Below are 18,144 nucleotides of genomic sequence, written 5' to 3' on the forward strand. Positions count from 1 at the left end.
TTAATTCTGCCCGAGTAAACTGAAAGAAGAGCTAACTGAGGAGAGATAGGCGTACAGACTTTGTATAAATGGTCATAAAGCGAGAATACCTCACGCCAAAGTGTTGCTACTCCTGGGCATTCCCACCAGATGTGTAACATAGTGCCTCTAGAGTTCAAACACCTCCAACAAGTGTCCGGAACAGTGGGGTAAAATTGGCTAAGCTTGACCGGGGTCCTATACCACCTAGACCAGATCCTGTAATTGAGTTCCTGGATCTTACAGGAGATAGAGGACTTATGAGTGAACAGAAGGGATCTCTTCCATTGATCAGGTGTTAGGGTACATCCCAACTCAGATTCCCATGATTGCATAATTTTCTTAGTCGGAGCAGGGAATTCTTCCGGGTCGTCCCCGATCTCTCCCGAGTTCAGAATGGCATATATGAGGGATATAGAATGCCCTGGGAGCAGAAGTAGCTAGGCACAGTTTATCAAAGTCAGATAAGGAGGATTGAAGTTGCGTACCGGGTGCCAGAGATCCAGTGAAACTGCGTAATTGTAAGTAGTGGAACTATCTCCCTGGTGAATCAGGGATAAGGTGTCCTAGGTCTTTAAGTTCCTTAATCCCTCTATCAGAGTATATGTCTTTGACCCTGACCTGAGGCTTGGAGTGTAACTTGAAAGATGGTAGGGCTGACAGTGTGGCAGGTATCAGCGGGTGACCAGATATGTTCGTGAGAGGGCCAGGAATCGTGGCCAATCGGGCCGCTGAGGCAAACCTGGTCCAAATATCTACTAAGGAAGATAGGAAAGGCGATAGCCTTTGGATGGGTATATGGGTCAGGGTGCTTGTCGGAAACCAAAAAATGCCTGGGATAAGACCAGGGGCCAGAGCGTGTTCTAGTTCAACCCAGAGCTTCCTCTCAAGGTTATGGGTAAGATCAATCACGCAATTGGCAATCGCCGTTCTGTAGTATGATAGGAAATCAGGTAACCCTGTTCCCCCGTGGTCCTTGGATCTAATCATAAGATTGTAGCTCAGTCTGGCCTTGGACCTACCCCAGATAAAGCGGGAGGCAAGCTTTCTTAGTCGTGTAAAGAAAGAGGCTGGGATCCTACAGAGAATTGTCTGAAATAGATATAGGAGTCTGGGTAGAACATCCATTTTTAAGGTGTTAATTCTACCGAACCAGGAGACATTTAAGGCTGACCAAGAACTCAGGTTATTCTCAATGGTGTGGAGTATAGGGAGGTAATTGAGCTTGAACAAATGGGAAGTATCAGAAGAGATGTAGGTTCCCAGGTGTTTAAGCTTATTTGGGGCCCATTTAAAAGAGAATGATTCTTTAAGTGTGGTAACATCTCTGGAAGGGTGGGTGACATTTAGAAGTTCAGATTTTTGGATGTTGACTTTAAAGTTAGACAATGTTCCAAAAATCAGAAATTCCTTCAGAACTGAGGGGAGTCCAATTCTAGGTGAGGTTAGGTATAATAAGAGATTGGCGGCGAACAGTGATAGTTTGTGTTCTACGTTGCCAATGTGGATGCCTTTTATTGCGTCATTGGCTCGTAGGGCATTTGCTAAGGATTCCATCACAAGAATGTAAAGAAACGGGGAAAGGGGGCATCCCTGTCGCGTTCCATTTGAGATAGGGAAGGGATCCGACAGAGTACCATTGACACGAACCCGAGCAGTGGGACCAGAGTATAAGGGCCATTATTCTATTGATCATCTTAGGACCTACCCCAATATGCGTCAAGGTCCTTTCCAGGAAGTGCCAACTGACCCTGTCGAAGGCCTTCTCCGCATCTACCGAGAGCAGGCACATAGGGATCTTTAGTTGTTTAGCTTTGGAGATCAGACTTATAGATTTAATGGTGTTGTCGCGGGCCTCACGTCCCGGAACGAATCCTACCTGCTCTCTATGGATACAATTTGGAATGTGGGGGTGTAATCTTAAGGCTAACATTTTGGCAAATATTTTCAAGTCGATATTAAGAAGGGAAATGGGCCTGTAATTGGAGCAAAGGGAGTGATCTTTGTCCGGTTTGGGGATCACCGTGATATGGGCTTGCAAGGTTTGAGATGGGAAAGGGCATGTGGCGGAAATAGAATTGAATGTATCTAGCAGTATGGGGGATAGGTCATCCGGAAAGCGTTTGTAAAAACGTGCGGTCAACCCATCTGGGCAGGGACTCTTCCCATTTTTGAGATCTTTGAGGACAGACAGGAGTTCTGGCGAGGAGAAGTCTTCCTCCATACCAGCAGATGCGTCATCTGGAAGATTTGAAGGGCCAAATTGGGAAAGATAATCTTGTATGTCGTGAGATGACGGTTTCGGGACAGATGTGCATGTGTGATCTAAGTTGTATAAGTCCGAATAAAATGACCAGAACTCGTGTGCAATTTCAAGCGGGCATGTATCTGACCTTTCGAGCCTACATTTAATCAAGGGATATGTGTGAGAGGGATACGCGGATGTAAGGCTTTCGCTAGCCATTTACCACATTTATCACCAAACTCGTAATAACCCCTTTTAACTTTGTCTCTCAGACAGAGAGATTTTTGATCTAAGATTTTCAAAATCTGCTGTCGAATGGAGGAGAGTTCGGCTTTAAGGGAATCTGAAGCATAGGTTTTATTGATGGCTTCTTTAGCTTCACGCTCTGTGAAAAGTGTGGTTAATTTGTGTGCCCTTTCTCTTTTGAGCCGAGACCCGTGTGATAGAAAGATGCCTCTGACTACACATTTGAGTGCTTCCCATTTTAGAGGCGGAGCAGTAGCATCCGACTGATGGTTGGTGATAAAGTCAGCAATGGTTTTCTTCACATCAGCAGTGCACACAGCGTCATTTAAGAGATTATCATTTAATCTCCAGGTGAATGTGCGAGGGAGTGTGTGGGTGTGGGACAGTAGACCGAATACTGGAGCATGATCTGACCATATCATAGAATCAATCGAGCATCGAGGATCAAGGTCCAAGAAGCTCTGCGATACGAAGAGATGGTCCAACCTGCTATATGTGTTGTGGGCAGTGGAGTAATAGCTGTAATCTCTGACACCCTGATGCAAAACCCTCCAAAGATCGACCAGCCTGAGGGATGTAAGTGCTGTTCTGAACTGACGCAATGCAGAGGGAGAGATCGTGGACTTACCCACCGAAGAATCAAGCTTGGGATTCATAGTCATGTTAAGGTCACCGCCCAAGATAATACGGGACTCCTCGGCGAAGCCAGCCAATCTTCTTAGTAATTTGGTCCCAAAGGAGACCTGGCCCTGGTTAGGAAAATAAACATTGGCAACAGTGAATATGTGATCATTAAGTGCAAGCTTAAGAAATATATAACGCCCCTTGGTGTCAATGTCAGAAGCTAATACCTTGGGTTGGAAGGCTTTATGGAAGGCTATAGAGACTCCACCTGCTTTTTTGTCTGGGTGTGAACTATGGAACCAGGTAGGGTAGTACCTGTTCCTACAATTTGGAATGGAAGAGACCTTAAAATGGGTCTCCTGAATCATCGCTATCATGATTCTTTTCTTATGAAATCGGTATAAAATTTGGCTGCGCTTCTCGGGTTTGTTAAGGCCCCTGGCATTGAAGGAGCTAAACGACAATAATCCTGCCAATGTGGATGGAAAGGGAAAGGACACAGGTGCGTGGCTAGGCTATACGGAAGGGAAGAGACAAAAGGAAAATGTAGGACAAACAAACAATACAGTAAGGGAACACTGGGGTGTCAGTGAACAGATAATAAGAATCTGAGAAGTAACAGGAATCAAACAGTCGGTTCAACGGTCACTAAGTAATGACTATTGTCATGTACAACACTCGGTAAGCGTTGCGGTACCTAGTGGGGGTAAGAGAAGACAAAGGTATTGGGGCTGCCTGACTTGTCTCCGGTTAAGCAATGAAGCAAGTAGCTATAACAGGTCACAATCAAACTATCAGAACATTAGGTGGAACAGTAGGAATGTTCTAATGGGCCTGAGCAACAGAGCCTCTTTAGAAATAGGAATGAATCACTTATAACTAGAGACTGGAACCTCTCAATAATTTAGACAGTTCAGTCCTTAGGTGAACGAGAGCTTCTGGGCGGTCTCTGTTGTTTTGGGAGCGCCGTCTGCCAAGGATCTCTGCGTGGCGTAGATATCATCTCTCGTTGTCTGGGCCAGTCAGGCAGGCTGACAGATAGTGAATTGAAAGTGTCCAGTAACTTCTGGAGGTCAATGATGGTCTTAAAAGTAGCCGACTTCCCATCTTTCTTGGCAAAGAGCTGGAAGGGATAGCCCCATCTGTATATAATATCATTGTCCTTAAGGAGGATCAATAAAGGTTTAAGGGCTTTCCGTAGCATGAGTGTACGTCTAGCTAGATCTGGTAAGATGAGCACACCCGGATAATCTGGGATACTTGGCGAAGCATTTCTTGAGGCTTTACGGATCGCTTCCTTCTCTCTAAAGAAATGAATCCTGCACACTATGTCGCGCATGCGAGCGGGATCAGAGAGTTTCGGACCCAGTGTTCTGTGGATCCTGTCGATCTCGACCGGCGTGTCTGGGGTCTTGTTGAGCAGCTTGACAAAGAGGCCTTGAGCCCAGTGCTCCAGGTCCTGTGGGAGAACAGATTCTGGGACCCCCCTTATGCGGAGATTATTTCTCCTGTGTCTGTTCTCAATATGACTTAATATGTCCTGGATCTGATCTGTATGATCTTGCAGGATCTGCTGGTGAGACTTCAGCGACTAGAGGGTCTGTTCTTGAATGGCTTCCATATCCTCCACTCTATGACCCACTTGCTTGAGGTCTGACTGTAGGGCAGCCATATCTTGTTTGTGTGACGCTTCCAGCTTGGAGAAGAGAGCATTCAGCTCATGTTTTGTAGGCAGAGCTTTAAGATGGACCTTCCAGTCCCACTCCTCCTCCGGTGACAACGGTGTCGGCTGCACATCAGTGCATGGACGCCCTGAAGAGTGCTGCGATTGAGGTGAGGAGCAAGGTGAGGAGTGTCTGCTATCCGCCATAGCGGGCGAGGATGGGGTCGCTGAGGACGGGCTGTGGACCGCGCCTGCATATGACCGGATACTCGGTGTCACGGGCGGTGAGCGGCTAGGGTCAGGAGATGTTGCTGCGGCGGCATGCGCCACTGTTTTCTCACCCGGAGATGCGTCCGCCATCTTGGGAAGCATGGGAGTCTTGGCGCCACTCACCGGCTGGGAGCTGGAGGCAAGGAAGCGTTCCATGGCGCCTGTTTCTCTGTCCACTGGTGCCGGCGTGGACGAGGTACGTTTCCTCCTGTTTTTCATGAGGGTAAGCAAGTCCGTTGCGACCTGGAATTTCGATAACAGCCGGAGATAGTCAGGAGCTCTGAGTGCGCGCTGCTCACTCGGCCATTGGCAAGCTCCGCCCCCTCAAATTACTTTTAAAAATAAGTAATAAAACATAATAAAACCTATTTGAATTTAGCATCGCCTTAATCATACTGACCCGCAGAATAAGATTGTGCATAGTGAATGCTAAAAAACAAAAACCCAAGAATTTTTTTTGTGCATAGTGAATGCCAAAAACAAAACTTAAGATTTTTTTTCACATTTTTCCATATAAGATATGGATATGGTAAATTGAATTGTCTCATTAAAAGATACAACATGTCCAGTCAAAAACATGCCATCATACGGCTGTGTGGCAAAATGTAAGTAATTCTGTTACCTTTTCAGGTTTGTTATTGATGACCAATACAAAACTTAAGAATTTTCTTCACATTTTTCCATATAAGATATGGATATGGTAAATTGAATTGTCTCATTAAAAGATACAACATGTCCAGTCAAAAACATGCCATCATACGGCTGTGTGGCAAAATGTAAGTAATTCTGTTACCTTTTCAGGTTTGTTATTGATGACCAATACACAAGTTCATCGGGCACAAAATTTCCTGTTAAATGGTCAGCTCCAGAGGTTTTTCGATATGGACGGTACAGCAGCAAGTCAGACGTGTGGTCTTATGGTATATTTCAGCCAATTTAAATTTATATACTTTATTACTCCATATATGGTTATTTTATACTGTTGCATTATACTGTCAGTTGCTTGATATTTCTGTGTGTCATTTTTTTGTGGTGCCAATTTATCAAAAGCAGTGTAAGGAAAAAGTGGACCGTACTAATCAGGTTGCTGTTTTATCTCCTTTCTGCAACTTAGGCCTCATGCACACGACTGTTGTGTGCATCCGTGGCCGTTGTGCCGTTTTCCGTTTTTTTTCGCGGACCCATTGACTTTCAATGGGTCCGTGGAAAAATCGGAAAATGCACCGTTTTGCAGCCGAGGCCGTGATCCGTGTATCCTGTCCGTCAAAAAAATATGACCTGTCCTATTTTTTTGACGGACAACGGTTCACGGACCCATTCAAGTCAATGGGTCCGTGAAAGAACACGGATGCACACAAGATTGGCATCCGTGTCCGTGATCCGTGGCCGTAGGTTGCTTTCATACAGACGGATCCGAAGATCCGTCTGCATAAAAGCTTTTTCAGATCTAAGTTTTCACTTCGTGAAAACTCATATCCGACAGTATATTCTAACACAGAAGCGTTCCCATGGTGATGGGGACGCTTCTAGTTAGAATATACTGCAAACTTTGTACAAGACTGCCCCCTGCTGCCTGGCAGCACCCGATCTCTTACAGGGGGATATGATAGCACAATTAACCCCTTCAGGTGCGGCATATCCCCCTGTAAAAGATCAGGGCTGCCAGGCAGCAGGGGGCAGACCCCCCCCCCTCCCCAGTTTGAATATCGTTGGTGGCACAGTGTGCGCCCCCCATCGGGCCCCCCCTTCCTCCCTCTAATGTTAGAAATCGTTGGTGGCACTGTGTGCGCCCACCCTCCCTCCCTCTATTGTAATAAATCGTTGGTGGCACAGTGTGCGCCCACCATCGGCCCCCCTCCCTCTATAGCAGTAACAACATTGGTGGCAGTGTGCAGCCTCCCATTTCCCCCCCCTCCCCCCCCCCCATCATTGGTGGCAGCGGAGTTCCGATCGGAGTCCCAGTTTAATCGCTGGGGCTCCGATCGGTAACCATGGCAACCAGGAAGCTACTGCAGCCCTGGTTGCCATGGTTACTTAGCAATAGTACAACAGTAGAAGATTCATACTTACCTGCTTGCTGCTGCGATGTCTGTGAACGGCCGGGAGCTCCTCCTACTGGTAAGTGACAGTTCTTTAGCAATGCGCCGCACAGACCTTTCACTTACCAGTAGGTGGAGCTCCCGGCCGGACACAGACATCGCAGCAGCAAGCAGGTAACTATGAGTCTTCTACCATTGTACTATTGCTAAGTAACCATGGCAACCAGGACTGCAGTAGCGTCCTGGTTGCCATGGTTACCGATCGGAGCCCCAGCGATTAAACTGGGACTCCGATCGGAACTCCGCTGCCACCAATGATGGGGGGGGGGGAATGGGAGGCCGCACACTGCCACCAATGTTGTTACTGCTATAGAGGGAGGGGGGGCCGATGGTTGGCGCACACTGTGCCACCAACGATTTATTACAATAGAAAGGGAGGGGGGGCGATGGTGGGCGCACACTGTGCCACCAACGATTTATTACAATAGAGGGAGGGAGGGGGGGGGCGATGGTGGGCGCACACTGTGCCACCAACGATTTCTAACATTAGAGGGAGGAAGGGGGGGCCCGATGGGTGGCGCACACTGTGCCACCAATGATATTCAAACTGGGGAGGGGGGGAATGGGAGGCCGCACACTGCCACCAATGTTGTTACTGCTATAGAGGGAGGGGGGCCGATGGTTGGCGCACACTGTGCCACCAACGATTTATTACAATAGAGGGAGGGGGGGGGCGATGGTGGGCGCACACTGTGCCACCAACGATTTATTACAATAGAGGGAGGGAGGGGGGGGCGATGGTGGGCGCACACTGTGCCACCAACGATTTCTAACATTAGAGGGAGGAAGGGGGGGCCCGATGGGGGGTGCACACTGTGCCACCAACGATATTCAAACTGGGGGGGGGGGGGCTGCCCCCTGCTGCCTGGCAGCCCTGATCTCTTACAGGGGAATATTATAGTACAATTAACCCCTTTAGGTGCCGCACCTGAAGGGGTTAATTGTGCTATCATATCCCCCTGTAAGAGATCGGGTGCTGCCAGGCAGCAGGGGGCAGTCTTGTACAAAGTTTGTAGTGTATTCTAACTAGAAGCGAATATACTGTCGGATCTGAGTTTCACGAAGTAGCTCATATCCGACAGTATATTCTAACATAGAGGCGTTCCCATGGCGATGGGGACGCTTCAAGTTAAAATATACCATCGGATTGGAGAAAACTCCAATCCGATGGTATAAAAGAACTCCAGACTTTACATTGAAAGTCAATGGGGACGGATCCGTTTGAAATGGCACCATATTGTGTCAACATCAAAGACCCACGGACGAAAAAACGGTCACGGATCACGGACCTACGGACCCCGTTTTTGCGGACCGTGAAAAAAAACTGTTGTGTGCATGAGGCCTTAATGTAATAATAATACAACAAGGATCTTATGTAGGTAGTGCATTCTTATGTACTATGATATCAAGGTGATTATTGGGGCACGCTAACTCGGTCACAAGTGGAAGAATAGCTGCACTCCACTGCAACTGCCTGGACTGGAGAAAACGCAGATCCTGGCAATGATCAAGTACCCCCGTTTAGCTGCGATCACCAGCTCCAGAAGCATGATCAAGTATATGAATATAGTGTATAGATAAATAAATTCATGTTAATTTTATGAAAGTCCCTTTATGGAATAAAAAAGTTAATAAAAAATAATGAAGAATGAGACAAAGCACATTTGTAATAAAATATATTGTATTTAAAGTGTAACTGTCATTTTTTTTAATGTGTAGGAGCAGTGATACTGACCATTTTTGTAATTAATTACTGAAATTGTACATTTCTTTTAGATACAGTGGGGCAAAAAAGTATTTAGTCAGCCACCAATTGTGTAAGTTCTCCCACTTAAAAAGATGAGAGGCCTTTGTTGGCAATGACAGAGGTCAAACGTTTTCTGTAAGTCTTCACAAGGTTTTCACACACTGTTGCTGGTATTTTGGCCCATTCCTCCATGCAGATCTCCTCTAGAGCAGTGATGTTTTGGGGCTGTCGCTGGGCAACACAGACTTTCAACTTCCTCCAAAGGTTTTCTATGGGGTTGAGATCTGGAGACTGGCTAGGCCACCCCAGGACTTTGAAATGCTTCTTACGAAGCCACTCCTTCGTTGCCCGGGTGGTGTGTTTGGGATCATTGTCATGCTGAAAGACCCAGCCACGTTTCATCTTCAATGCCCTTGCTGATGGAAGGAGGTTTTCACTTAAAATATCACGATACATGGCCCCATTCATTATTTCGTTTACACGGATAAGTCATCCTGGTCTCTTTGCAGAAAAACAGCCCCAAAGCTTGATGTTTCCACCCCCATGCTTCACAGTAGGTATGGTGTTCTTTGGATGCAACTCAGCATTCTTTCTCCTCCAAACACGACGAGTTGAGTTTTTACCAAAAAGTTCTACTTTGGTATCATCTGACCATATGACATTCTCCCAATCCTCTTCTGGATCATCCAAATGCTCTCTAGCAAACTTCAGACGGGCCCGGACATGTACTGACATGTCTGGCACTGCAGGATTTGAGTCCCTGGCGGCGTAGTGTGTTACTGATGGTAGCCTTTGTTACTTTGGTCCCAGCTCTCTGCAGGTCATTCACTATGTCCCCCCGTGTGGTTCTGGGATTTTTTGCTCACCGTTCTTGTGATCATTTTGACCCCACGGGGTGATATCTTGCGTGGAGCCCCAGATTGAGGGAGATTATCAGTGGTCTTGTATGTCTTCCATTTTCTAATAATTGCTCCCACAGTAGATTATTTCACACCAAGCTGTTTGCCTATTGCAGATTCAGTCTTCCCAGCCTGGTGCAGGTCTACAATTTTGTCTCTGGTGTCCTTTGACAGCTCTTTGGTCTTGTCCATAGTGGAGTTTGGAGTGTGGAGTGTGACTGTTTGAGGTTGTGGACAGGTGTCTTTTATACTGATAACAAGTTCAAACAGGTGCCATTAATACAGGTAACGAGTGGAGGACAGAGGAGCCTCTTAAAGAAGAAGTTACAGATCTTTGAGAGCCAGAAATCTTGCTTGTTTGTAGGTGACCAAATACTTATTTTACTGAGGAAATTACTAATTAATTTATTAGAAATCCTACAATGTGATTTTCTGTATTCTTTCCCCTCATTCTGTCCCCCCATTCTGTCTCTCATAGTTGAGGTATACCTATGATGAAAATTACAGGCCTCTCTCATCTTTTTAAGTGGGAGAACTTGCACAATTGGAGGCTGACTAAATACTTTTTTGCCCCACTGTAGATCTATTAAATAGATATAGGGCAACAGCAGTCAGTGTGGAGCACATCTCCATAGTTTAGTAAACAGAAGACAGGGAGCATTACTAAGGTACACAATGGGACACTTTACAGCTATTTTTCGAAACAGAAATGTCCGATTTCAGTAATTAAAGTATATTACAAAATGGTCAGTACCACTGCCCCAACACATAAAAAAAAAAAAAGAGGTTACACTTTAAGCAACACATATACATGATGAACAGCATATAAAAGGGGTCAAATGCTGAATGTTTTTTTTTTTTTTTGCTTATACCCCTAACATTAAATTATAAAAATGAATGTGAACATACACAGCCGAGTCACATTATTATGACCACTTCCCACTTCGGCAGCCTGTAGCTGTCTGCATACATATCCATCTTTGCTGTCATGGGTGAAAGGATGATTATTGGCTTTCTAGCCAAGGGTGGCCATCATGAGTGAGGGTGGACTGACATGCTAGAGTGGAGCAGCTTACAGCCAAAATGAACCAGGGGACTTCCAGACATCTGTCTAAAACAACAGTTCAGCAAACCCTACCGCGTATGGGGATCCAAAGCAGACGGATAGTCAGTGCACCGCTGCTAGCAAAGTTGCATCAGCAGAAAAGGCTTCAACTTCTCCGGTAGTATCAGAATTGGACCTCTGCTGATTGGCGAAGGATTGCTGCTGGCTGTGGGAGGAGCGCTGAAAGCCTGGGAATCAGCCTCCGGGACAGCCAGCAGCGCAATGTAAGTGTGGGAGCACGTCATCAGGGAAGCAGGTACATATTGTGTTTTTTTTTTTCCTTCAATGTAGCTGCAGTCTGGAGAGGGCACTGGGGAGCAACAACTAGAGTGAGGGGGCACAAAAGTGGGCATAACTCCACTGAGGGGGCACCTAATATGGGATAACTACTGTGAGTGGGTACCTAATATGGCATAACTACTGTGAGGGGGCACCTAATATGGCATAACTACTGTGAGGGGGCACATAATCTGGCATAAATACTGTAAAGGGGAACCTAATCTGGCATAACTACTGTGAAGGGGCACCTAATCTGGCATAACTACTGTGAGGGGGCACCTAATATGGCATAACTACTGTGAGGGGGCACCTAATCTGGCATAAATATTGTGAAGGGGAACCTAATCTGGCATAACTACTGTGAGGGGGCACCTAATCTGGCATAACTATTGTGAGGGGCGCAAAGGTGGGCCACAAGGAAGACAAACCTACTGTGAAGGGGCACAACGGTGGGCATAACTAATGTGGAGGGGCAGAAAAGTGAGCATAACTGCTGTAATGGGCACAAAGGTGGGCATAACTACAGTGAGAGGCCAAAAGAGGGACATAACTATTGTGAAGGGGCCACAAGGTGGGCATAATTACTGTGAGGGAGGACAATGTGAGCATTAGTACTCTGTGGTAGCACTAATGGGAAATGGGACCTAGATTACCCTGTTATACATTGGGATTGCTCGGTCTTACAGGGCCGCACAGTGCCCCCTCGTAGGTAACCAGGTACAGTTACCATTCCATCCTATTCTTTTTTTCTCTATCACCACAGGGACCTTGTTCCGGATCCAGAGGACATCACACTGACATGCCAGTGACACCCTGGATGAGGTAGGATCTTTCATTTATTGCAAGGAGTATTGGTACCACCGTGTACCCTATGATAGATTTTATTAGGTGGGACTGGGTGAGTGTAGTCATGCATTGGGCAGAGTTAGAGGAGTGGCTTAGTGTAAAAAAAATTTGCACAGGGAGGCTGTAAATCTAAATACTTGCTCCGAGTGCAGGAAAACCTAGCTACACCTCTGGAGACGTTACATGGCTAGAAATGTCCGACACTGATTGGAAGAGCATGACCAAGACTTTTAAGTACTACACTGGCCCCCCTAATTCCCCAGACTTGAATCCAATTGAGCATCTGTGGGACCACCTTGACCGTCATGTTCGCTCTATGGATCCTCCCCCATGCAACCTTCAGCAACTGTGATGCCCTGCAGTCAGCATGGTTCCAGATACCTGTGACAACCTACCAGGACCTCACTGAGTCACTCCCAGCCCGTCTAGCTGCTGTCTGTTCTGCACATGACAGTTACTCTGAATATTAGCTGGTGGACATAATAATGTGACTTGATTGCGTATATGCACTTCTAAATGGTACGTGTAGAAACTTCAACTTGTCCTGCAAATAAACAAGATATTGTTGCTTTGATGCAAAAATAAAATTTATTCTGGAATGGTGAGATGATAAATCCAAAAATGTTGTGTAGTTCTGAAGTCCAAAATGGCCTGGTCCTGAAGCTGGTAATTATCATGAGAACAGGCTTCCATTGGTTGTTGTACCAGCGTACCCTTGCACTGGTTTTGATAAATCTCCCACATAATGTTTGTGCAATTATATAGGAGGAGACTGATGACAATATGATGTATATTCTCTGCTGGGCAGGAGTGCTGGTTTGGGAGGTGTTCAGCGAAGGGAGGACACCCTTTGAATGCCTTAGTAATGCAGATGCTGTGGAGAAAATATCAAATGGCTTGAGGCTCTTCAAACCTAAGCTGGCATCAGAGAAGGTGTACCAGTTTATGAACAGCTGCTGGCAGGAAGTAAGTAGACACTCTAGAAATTATTATAATACCTATAATTCTGCAGGGGGGTAGGTTTACATTAGAAACAATTGGTGCCATATCCTAGATCATTAGTGGCCTGACAACTGATTGTGATCTGTAACTAGACCTTAGAGGAGGGACCAGTAGATCTTAATGTTGGACCACCAGGTTGTTCTTTTTCTGTGTTCAACACAGAAGACCCACCATTTAAAAAGTTTGCCCACTCCTGACCTAAACATGGTATGGAATATGGATACCAATGTTGCCATACATCTCGTGTGAGCCAAGAGCTTAAATCTAACCTAATAATAGATGGAAAACAATCAGCAATGTACTCAGCCCAGCACATATACTTAATACAGTGACTGTCACTATTACAACCCACACAGCAGATGAAGGATAGAAACAGAAGTACAGAAAATGAGTTGATTATATCAAAATTGTATTTGTTTTGGCCTTGAACGTTGTTGCCAAGCAGGTGCCAGCTGTTGCGTGTAGATATCCTTCATATATATATTTTACAGTTATCTAAGTTCTCACATTGGTGGTGGTTCTAACATAAGTGAAGTGAGGACCACAAAATCATGAACTATCAAAAGGGTTTTCCGATCTCCCATCGCATTTCCTCAGGTTCCATCTATGGGACTGGTACCTGTCTCCAGAACCGGAGTACCCTGACCACCATCTGTTAATAGAAAGTTGGTGTTTCTTCCATTTATTTCTGTGAGATTTCCAAAGACAGCCAATTCCATAAAATCGAATAAATAGAACAGCGCTTAAAGGGGTATTCCATATGTTTCAAGTTATACCCTGCATGTCTGATCCATTCATTTCTATGGGAGTTCCAGAGATAGCCAAGTACAGCGCTCCACTATCTCTGGAATTCCCATAGAAATTAAAGGAGCGGCCGCGCTTGTGTGACTGGCCGCTCCGTTCATTTCAGGGGGGCTGCAGGGGGACAGGGCCCCCGTTCTTGTGATCAATGAGAGTCCCAGCGGTAGGACCGAGTGCAAAGGGTGCACCAGTTGCAGAGAGAACAGAGCCTCTAGGTGTAACGGCAACACCCCGGGTGCTCCTAGAGGCTTATTAGCATATAGTAAAACATAATTTTATCTCAGCAATGCGGAAACATATGAACATGGGACCAAGGCCTCTTTCACACGAACGCGTGCGCTCCGTGGCTGTATTGCGGACTGCATTTGCGGATCCGTAATACACGGGCGCCGTTCTGTGGGCATTCCGCATCACAAATGTGGACCCATTCACTTGAATGGGTCCGCAAATCCAGAGATGCAGGATGGTGCGGAACGGAAGCACGGAACGGAACACTACGGAAGCACTATGGAGTGCTTCCGTGGGGTCTCATCCCATACTTCCGTTCTGCAAAAAGACAGAACATGTTCTATCTTTTTTGCGGAACGGGCGGATCGCAAACCCCTTAAAGTGAATGGGTCCACGATCCACTGCGGCTGCCCCACGGTTAGTGTTTGTGTGCAAGAGGCCCAACACAGATGCCTTCAGCTGCCAAGCGCACATGTAACAGGTCAGCCAGGTTCATAGGTACAAAACTGCTGACAGATGCCCTTTAAGCAGTCACTTCACAGAAGCCAGGGGCCAGAGTCCCAGATGGGGACCCACATCTATCAGATCCTGTGAACATCGCTTAAGGCTAAGCTGGGAAAACCCAAAAGTAGAAAGCTTGGTTTGGTAACATAGCCATACGTTTAAGGGACTTTTCTTGGGATTTTTTAAGTGCCAGAGAGGATTACAAGTAAAAAAAATAAAAATTTACTTACTTAACCAATCACCAGGAAGTAGAGAATAGCGGGGTCCAGAACAGTGTAGGGGCACCTTCGATAGTATTGTAGATGCTTGCTCCATCAGCGAGTCCTCATAGGCATCAGATTGTCAAGGAATACAGTCAAATTGTAGGATGCTTCAAGAAATGTCTATTCATTTACCACTAACTCCATTTCTCTGCAGAATCCAGAGCACCGTCCATCATTCTGTCATCTGATGAAAGACATCACAGATATTGCAGATATAGAAATGTGACCTGAATGAAGATATCAGAAAGTCCTTTATGTTTGTTTGTGTGTTTGTGCCAGCACTGCACCATATAGCAGTGAAAAGCCTGTGCATCATGTGGCAGTAGTCTGCTGCTGTCAGGTGTTACAAGGAGAAATGTTCCTAATATGGCAGACTTGCAACCCATTGGGGGAGATTTATCAAAATGGTGTAAGATAGAACTGGCTTAGTTGCCCACTTTTCATGTTTCACAGCTCCTTTGGAAAATTAAAGGTGGAATCTGATTGGTTGCTATGGGCAACTAAGCCAGTTCTACTTTACACCAGTTTGATAAATCTCCCCAATTATGTCCTAAGAATTGGAGGGGAGGGATGCAAATGAGCTCTTAATAAGCTCTGCCTCTAATGCCACCAGATGTAAGGCAGCTATCCTATAAGTCAGTGTTCAGCTCTTAAAGGGAATCTGTTACCGGGATTTTGTGTATAGAGCTGAGGACATGGGCTGCTAGATGGCCGCTAGCACATCCGCAATATCCAGTCCCAATAGCTCTGTGTGCTTTTATTGTGTAAAAAAAAAAAAAAAAAACGATTTGATACATATGCAAATTAACCTGAGATGAGTCAGAGCTTGAAAATATGACTCTTCTCTGGTCGCACAAGTAAGATATGACTCTTTTATGTCCATTTGCATAAATGGCGGGAAGTACAAAAATGCATAATACTTATTGAATTCATCTGCAAATGAAATTAAAAGTGTAATTTATATGTTTAGGGTAACACAATGAACATTTAGAAATGCTCAGTGAGGGTAGCATAGTAGAGGTGACAGGTTCCCTTTAAAATAAGCCTTGAGACATGACTTGGATATTAAATAAGCCAGCACCTCATCTGCAGACAGCTGTTTCAGGATGATTGCCCCTCATCAGTGCAGATCAGAGAGTACTGGCTTAATTGGGTGAGAGGACTGTGTCTGGGTAAGGGGGGAACTAACTCTCCTTAGGGAGAGAGCAGCTTAATCAGTGAGAGGAGACTTATAGGCCATACATGCTCCTCTGGAATTCTGGGAGGAAATGGATGCAAATGAGCTCTTAAATAGCTGTGCCTCTAATGCCACCAGATGCAAGGCCGCTATCCTATAAGTCAACGTTCAGCTCTTAAAATAAGCTATGAGATATGACTTGGATATTAAAGAAGCCAGCACCTCATCTGCAGACAGCTAGCTTATTTATTATCCAAGTCATGTCTCAAGGCTTATTTTAAGAGCTGAATGTTGAGCAGATAGCTGCCTTGCATCTGGTGGTATTAGAGGCATAGCTCTTTAAGAGCTCATTTGCATCCCTTCCCTTCCAGAATTCCAGAGTAGCATGTATGGCCTATAAGTCTCCTCACACTGATTAAGGTGCTCTCTCCCTAAGGAGAGTTAGTTCCCCCTTACCTGGACACAGGCCTCTCACCCAGTACTCTCTGCTCTGCACTGATGAGGGGGTGATCACCCTAAAACAGCTGTCTGCAGATGAGGTGCTGGCTTATTTTAAGAGCTGAATGTTGATTTATAGGATAGCTGCCTTACATCTGGTGGCATTAGAGGCAGAGCTTGTTAAGAGATCATTCATATCCCTTCCCTCCCAAAATTCCAGAGGAGCAAGTATGACCTATAAGTCTCCTCACACTGATTAAGGTGCTCTCTCACTAAGGAGAGTTAGTTCCCCCCTTACCTTGTCCTAAGACTGTAACACACCTCCAATGCTAGCATAAAGTGATGAAATCTTAGGGTTTGCACCCACAGAAAACAGTTTGCAGTGCCACCTGCTGGCCAGGCCTGGTACTGCAAGATTTGCTACTAAGTATCTTCACTCGTTGTATATGTAGTACAGTATTTATCTTCTATGCTATAAATGCATTACAATTAACAACTATTCATATTTTATTTTTAATGTTTATTTTTTTTGTCTTTGGCACATAACCGCTGTCATGTGTAAATTGCTGTAGCATCATTGGATTTATTTAATACGTGTTATTTTTAATGTGGCGCCTCTCTACAGTAGTGTACTCATAGGGATTACAAAGGCTTGTTCAGATTTTCATGCTTGAAGGCCCCAGAGGCCACACTGTCAGTGAGGGAACAGTGAGCATGGTGGAGGTGATGTTACTTTAGCCCTCAAAATACCGTATGGAGGTGTGTGATGGCCCGGATTTACTAATCCCAAAGATGGCATAGGCTTAGACAGGCTGTCTAGACCTGCACCAGATTTATCACAGGGGCTCAGGCTGCAGGGACAGACACTTTTCTCTGACGCTATACCAACTATTTGTTGGCTTACTTTGAAGCAGAATTTTATGCCATAATTTTGGCGCAAAATATTGCATTTTAGGCCCTGCTCCATTTTCCATGAAGCCCTGCTTCCTTTCCACTAAGTCCCACCCCTGCAGGCATGTCGGAAGATTTGTCAAAACTGGGGTAAAGGAAAAATGGCTTAGTTGCCCATAGCAACCAATCGGATTCCACCTTTAATTTTCCAAAGGAGCTGTGAAAAATGAAAGGTGGAATCTGATTGGTTGCTATGGGCAACTAAACCAGTTCTACTTTACACCAATTTTGATAAATCTCCACCTAGGTGCGCCAATTTGCACCACTTTTTAGACAGAGTTTTGGCACAGACACATTAGTAAATCTGGGCCATTGAACTATTTGCAATAAATCTATGTTTTTATTCAGTAAGGCTTTTTTTGTACAGAAATTAATTGCAGTAATAGGACACATGTCCACGTTTTTTTTTTGTCATTTGACACTATAGTAATTAGGCTAACCATAACCGGGTCATTCCTGTACTACGGTAATCTTATTCTAATCTTCTACCCCTGCCTTGCTGCCAGAAAGCTGGCTATGAACAGCGGCAAAAAGGAGACCAGTATTTTACGACAGGGGGTACCCAGCTATTTCCATCTGTCTGTTTGCGTGACCACTGCTTCATTCAAATGGCTCCAGAACAGTGGGGAATGAGAACCCCTGTTCTAGAGATAAATAAGGGTTCCAGCATTCGGGGCCCCACTGATACAATATACATACAACATACCGGTAGTTGAGAAAATATTGAGAAAAATGGAGG

The 18,144-nt window shown here is 45.4% G+C and overlaps 1 protein-coding gene across 2 annotated transcripts in view; it reads left to right on the top strand.

Moving 5' to 3' along the window:
* The window catches only part of ITK (IL2 inducible T cell kinase), a 119,720-nt gene extending 104,301 nt beyond the window's left edge, over nt 1-15,419 (top strand). For both annotated transcript variants that reach the window (XM_044277911.1, XM_044277912.1), the window contains exons 15-17: nt 5,868-5,986; nt 12,850-13,007; nt 14,994-15,419. In XM_044277911.1, the coding sequence (XP_044133846.1) occupies nt 5,868-5,986; nt 12,850-13,007; nt 14,994-15,065 (349 nt within the window). In that variant the 3' untranslated portion in view covers nt 15,066-15,419. The remainder of the gene's footprint in view (nt 1-5,867; nt 5,987-12,849; nt 13,008-14,993) is intronic.
* Nucleotides 15,420-18,144: the final 2,725 nt, after the last annotated feature.

The sequence above is a fragment of the Bufo gargarizans genome, chromosome 2 (assembly GCF_014858855.1).
Source record: "Bufo gargarizans isolate SCDJY-AF-19 chromosome 2, ASM1485885v1, whole genome shotgun sequence".
Classification (NCBI taxonomy): domain Eukaryota; kingdom Metazoa; phylum Chordata; class Amphibia; order Anura; family Bufonidae; genus Bufo; species Bufo gargarizans.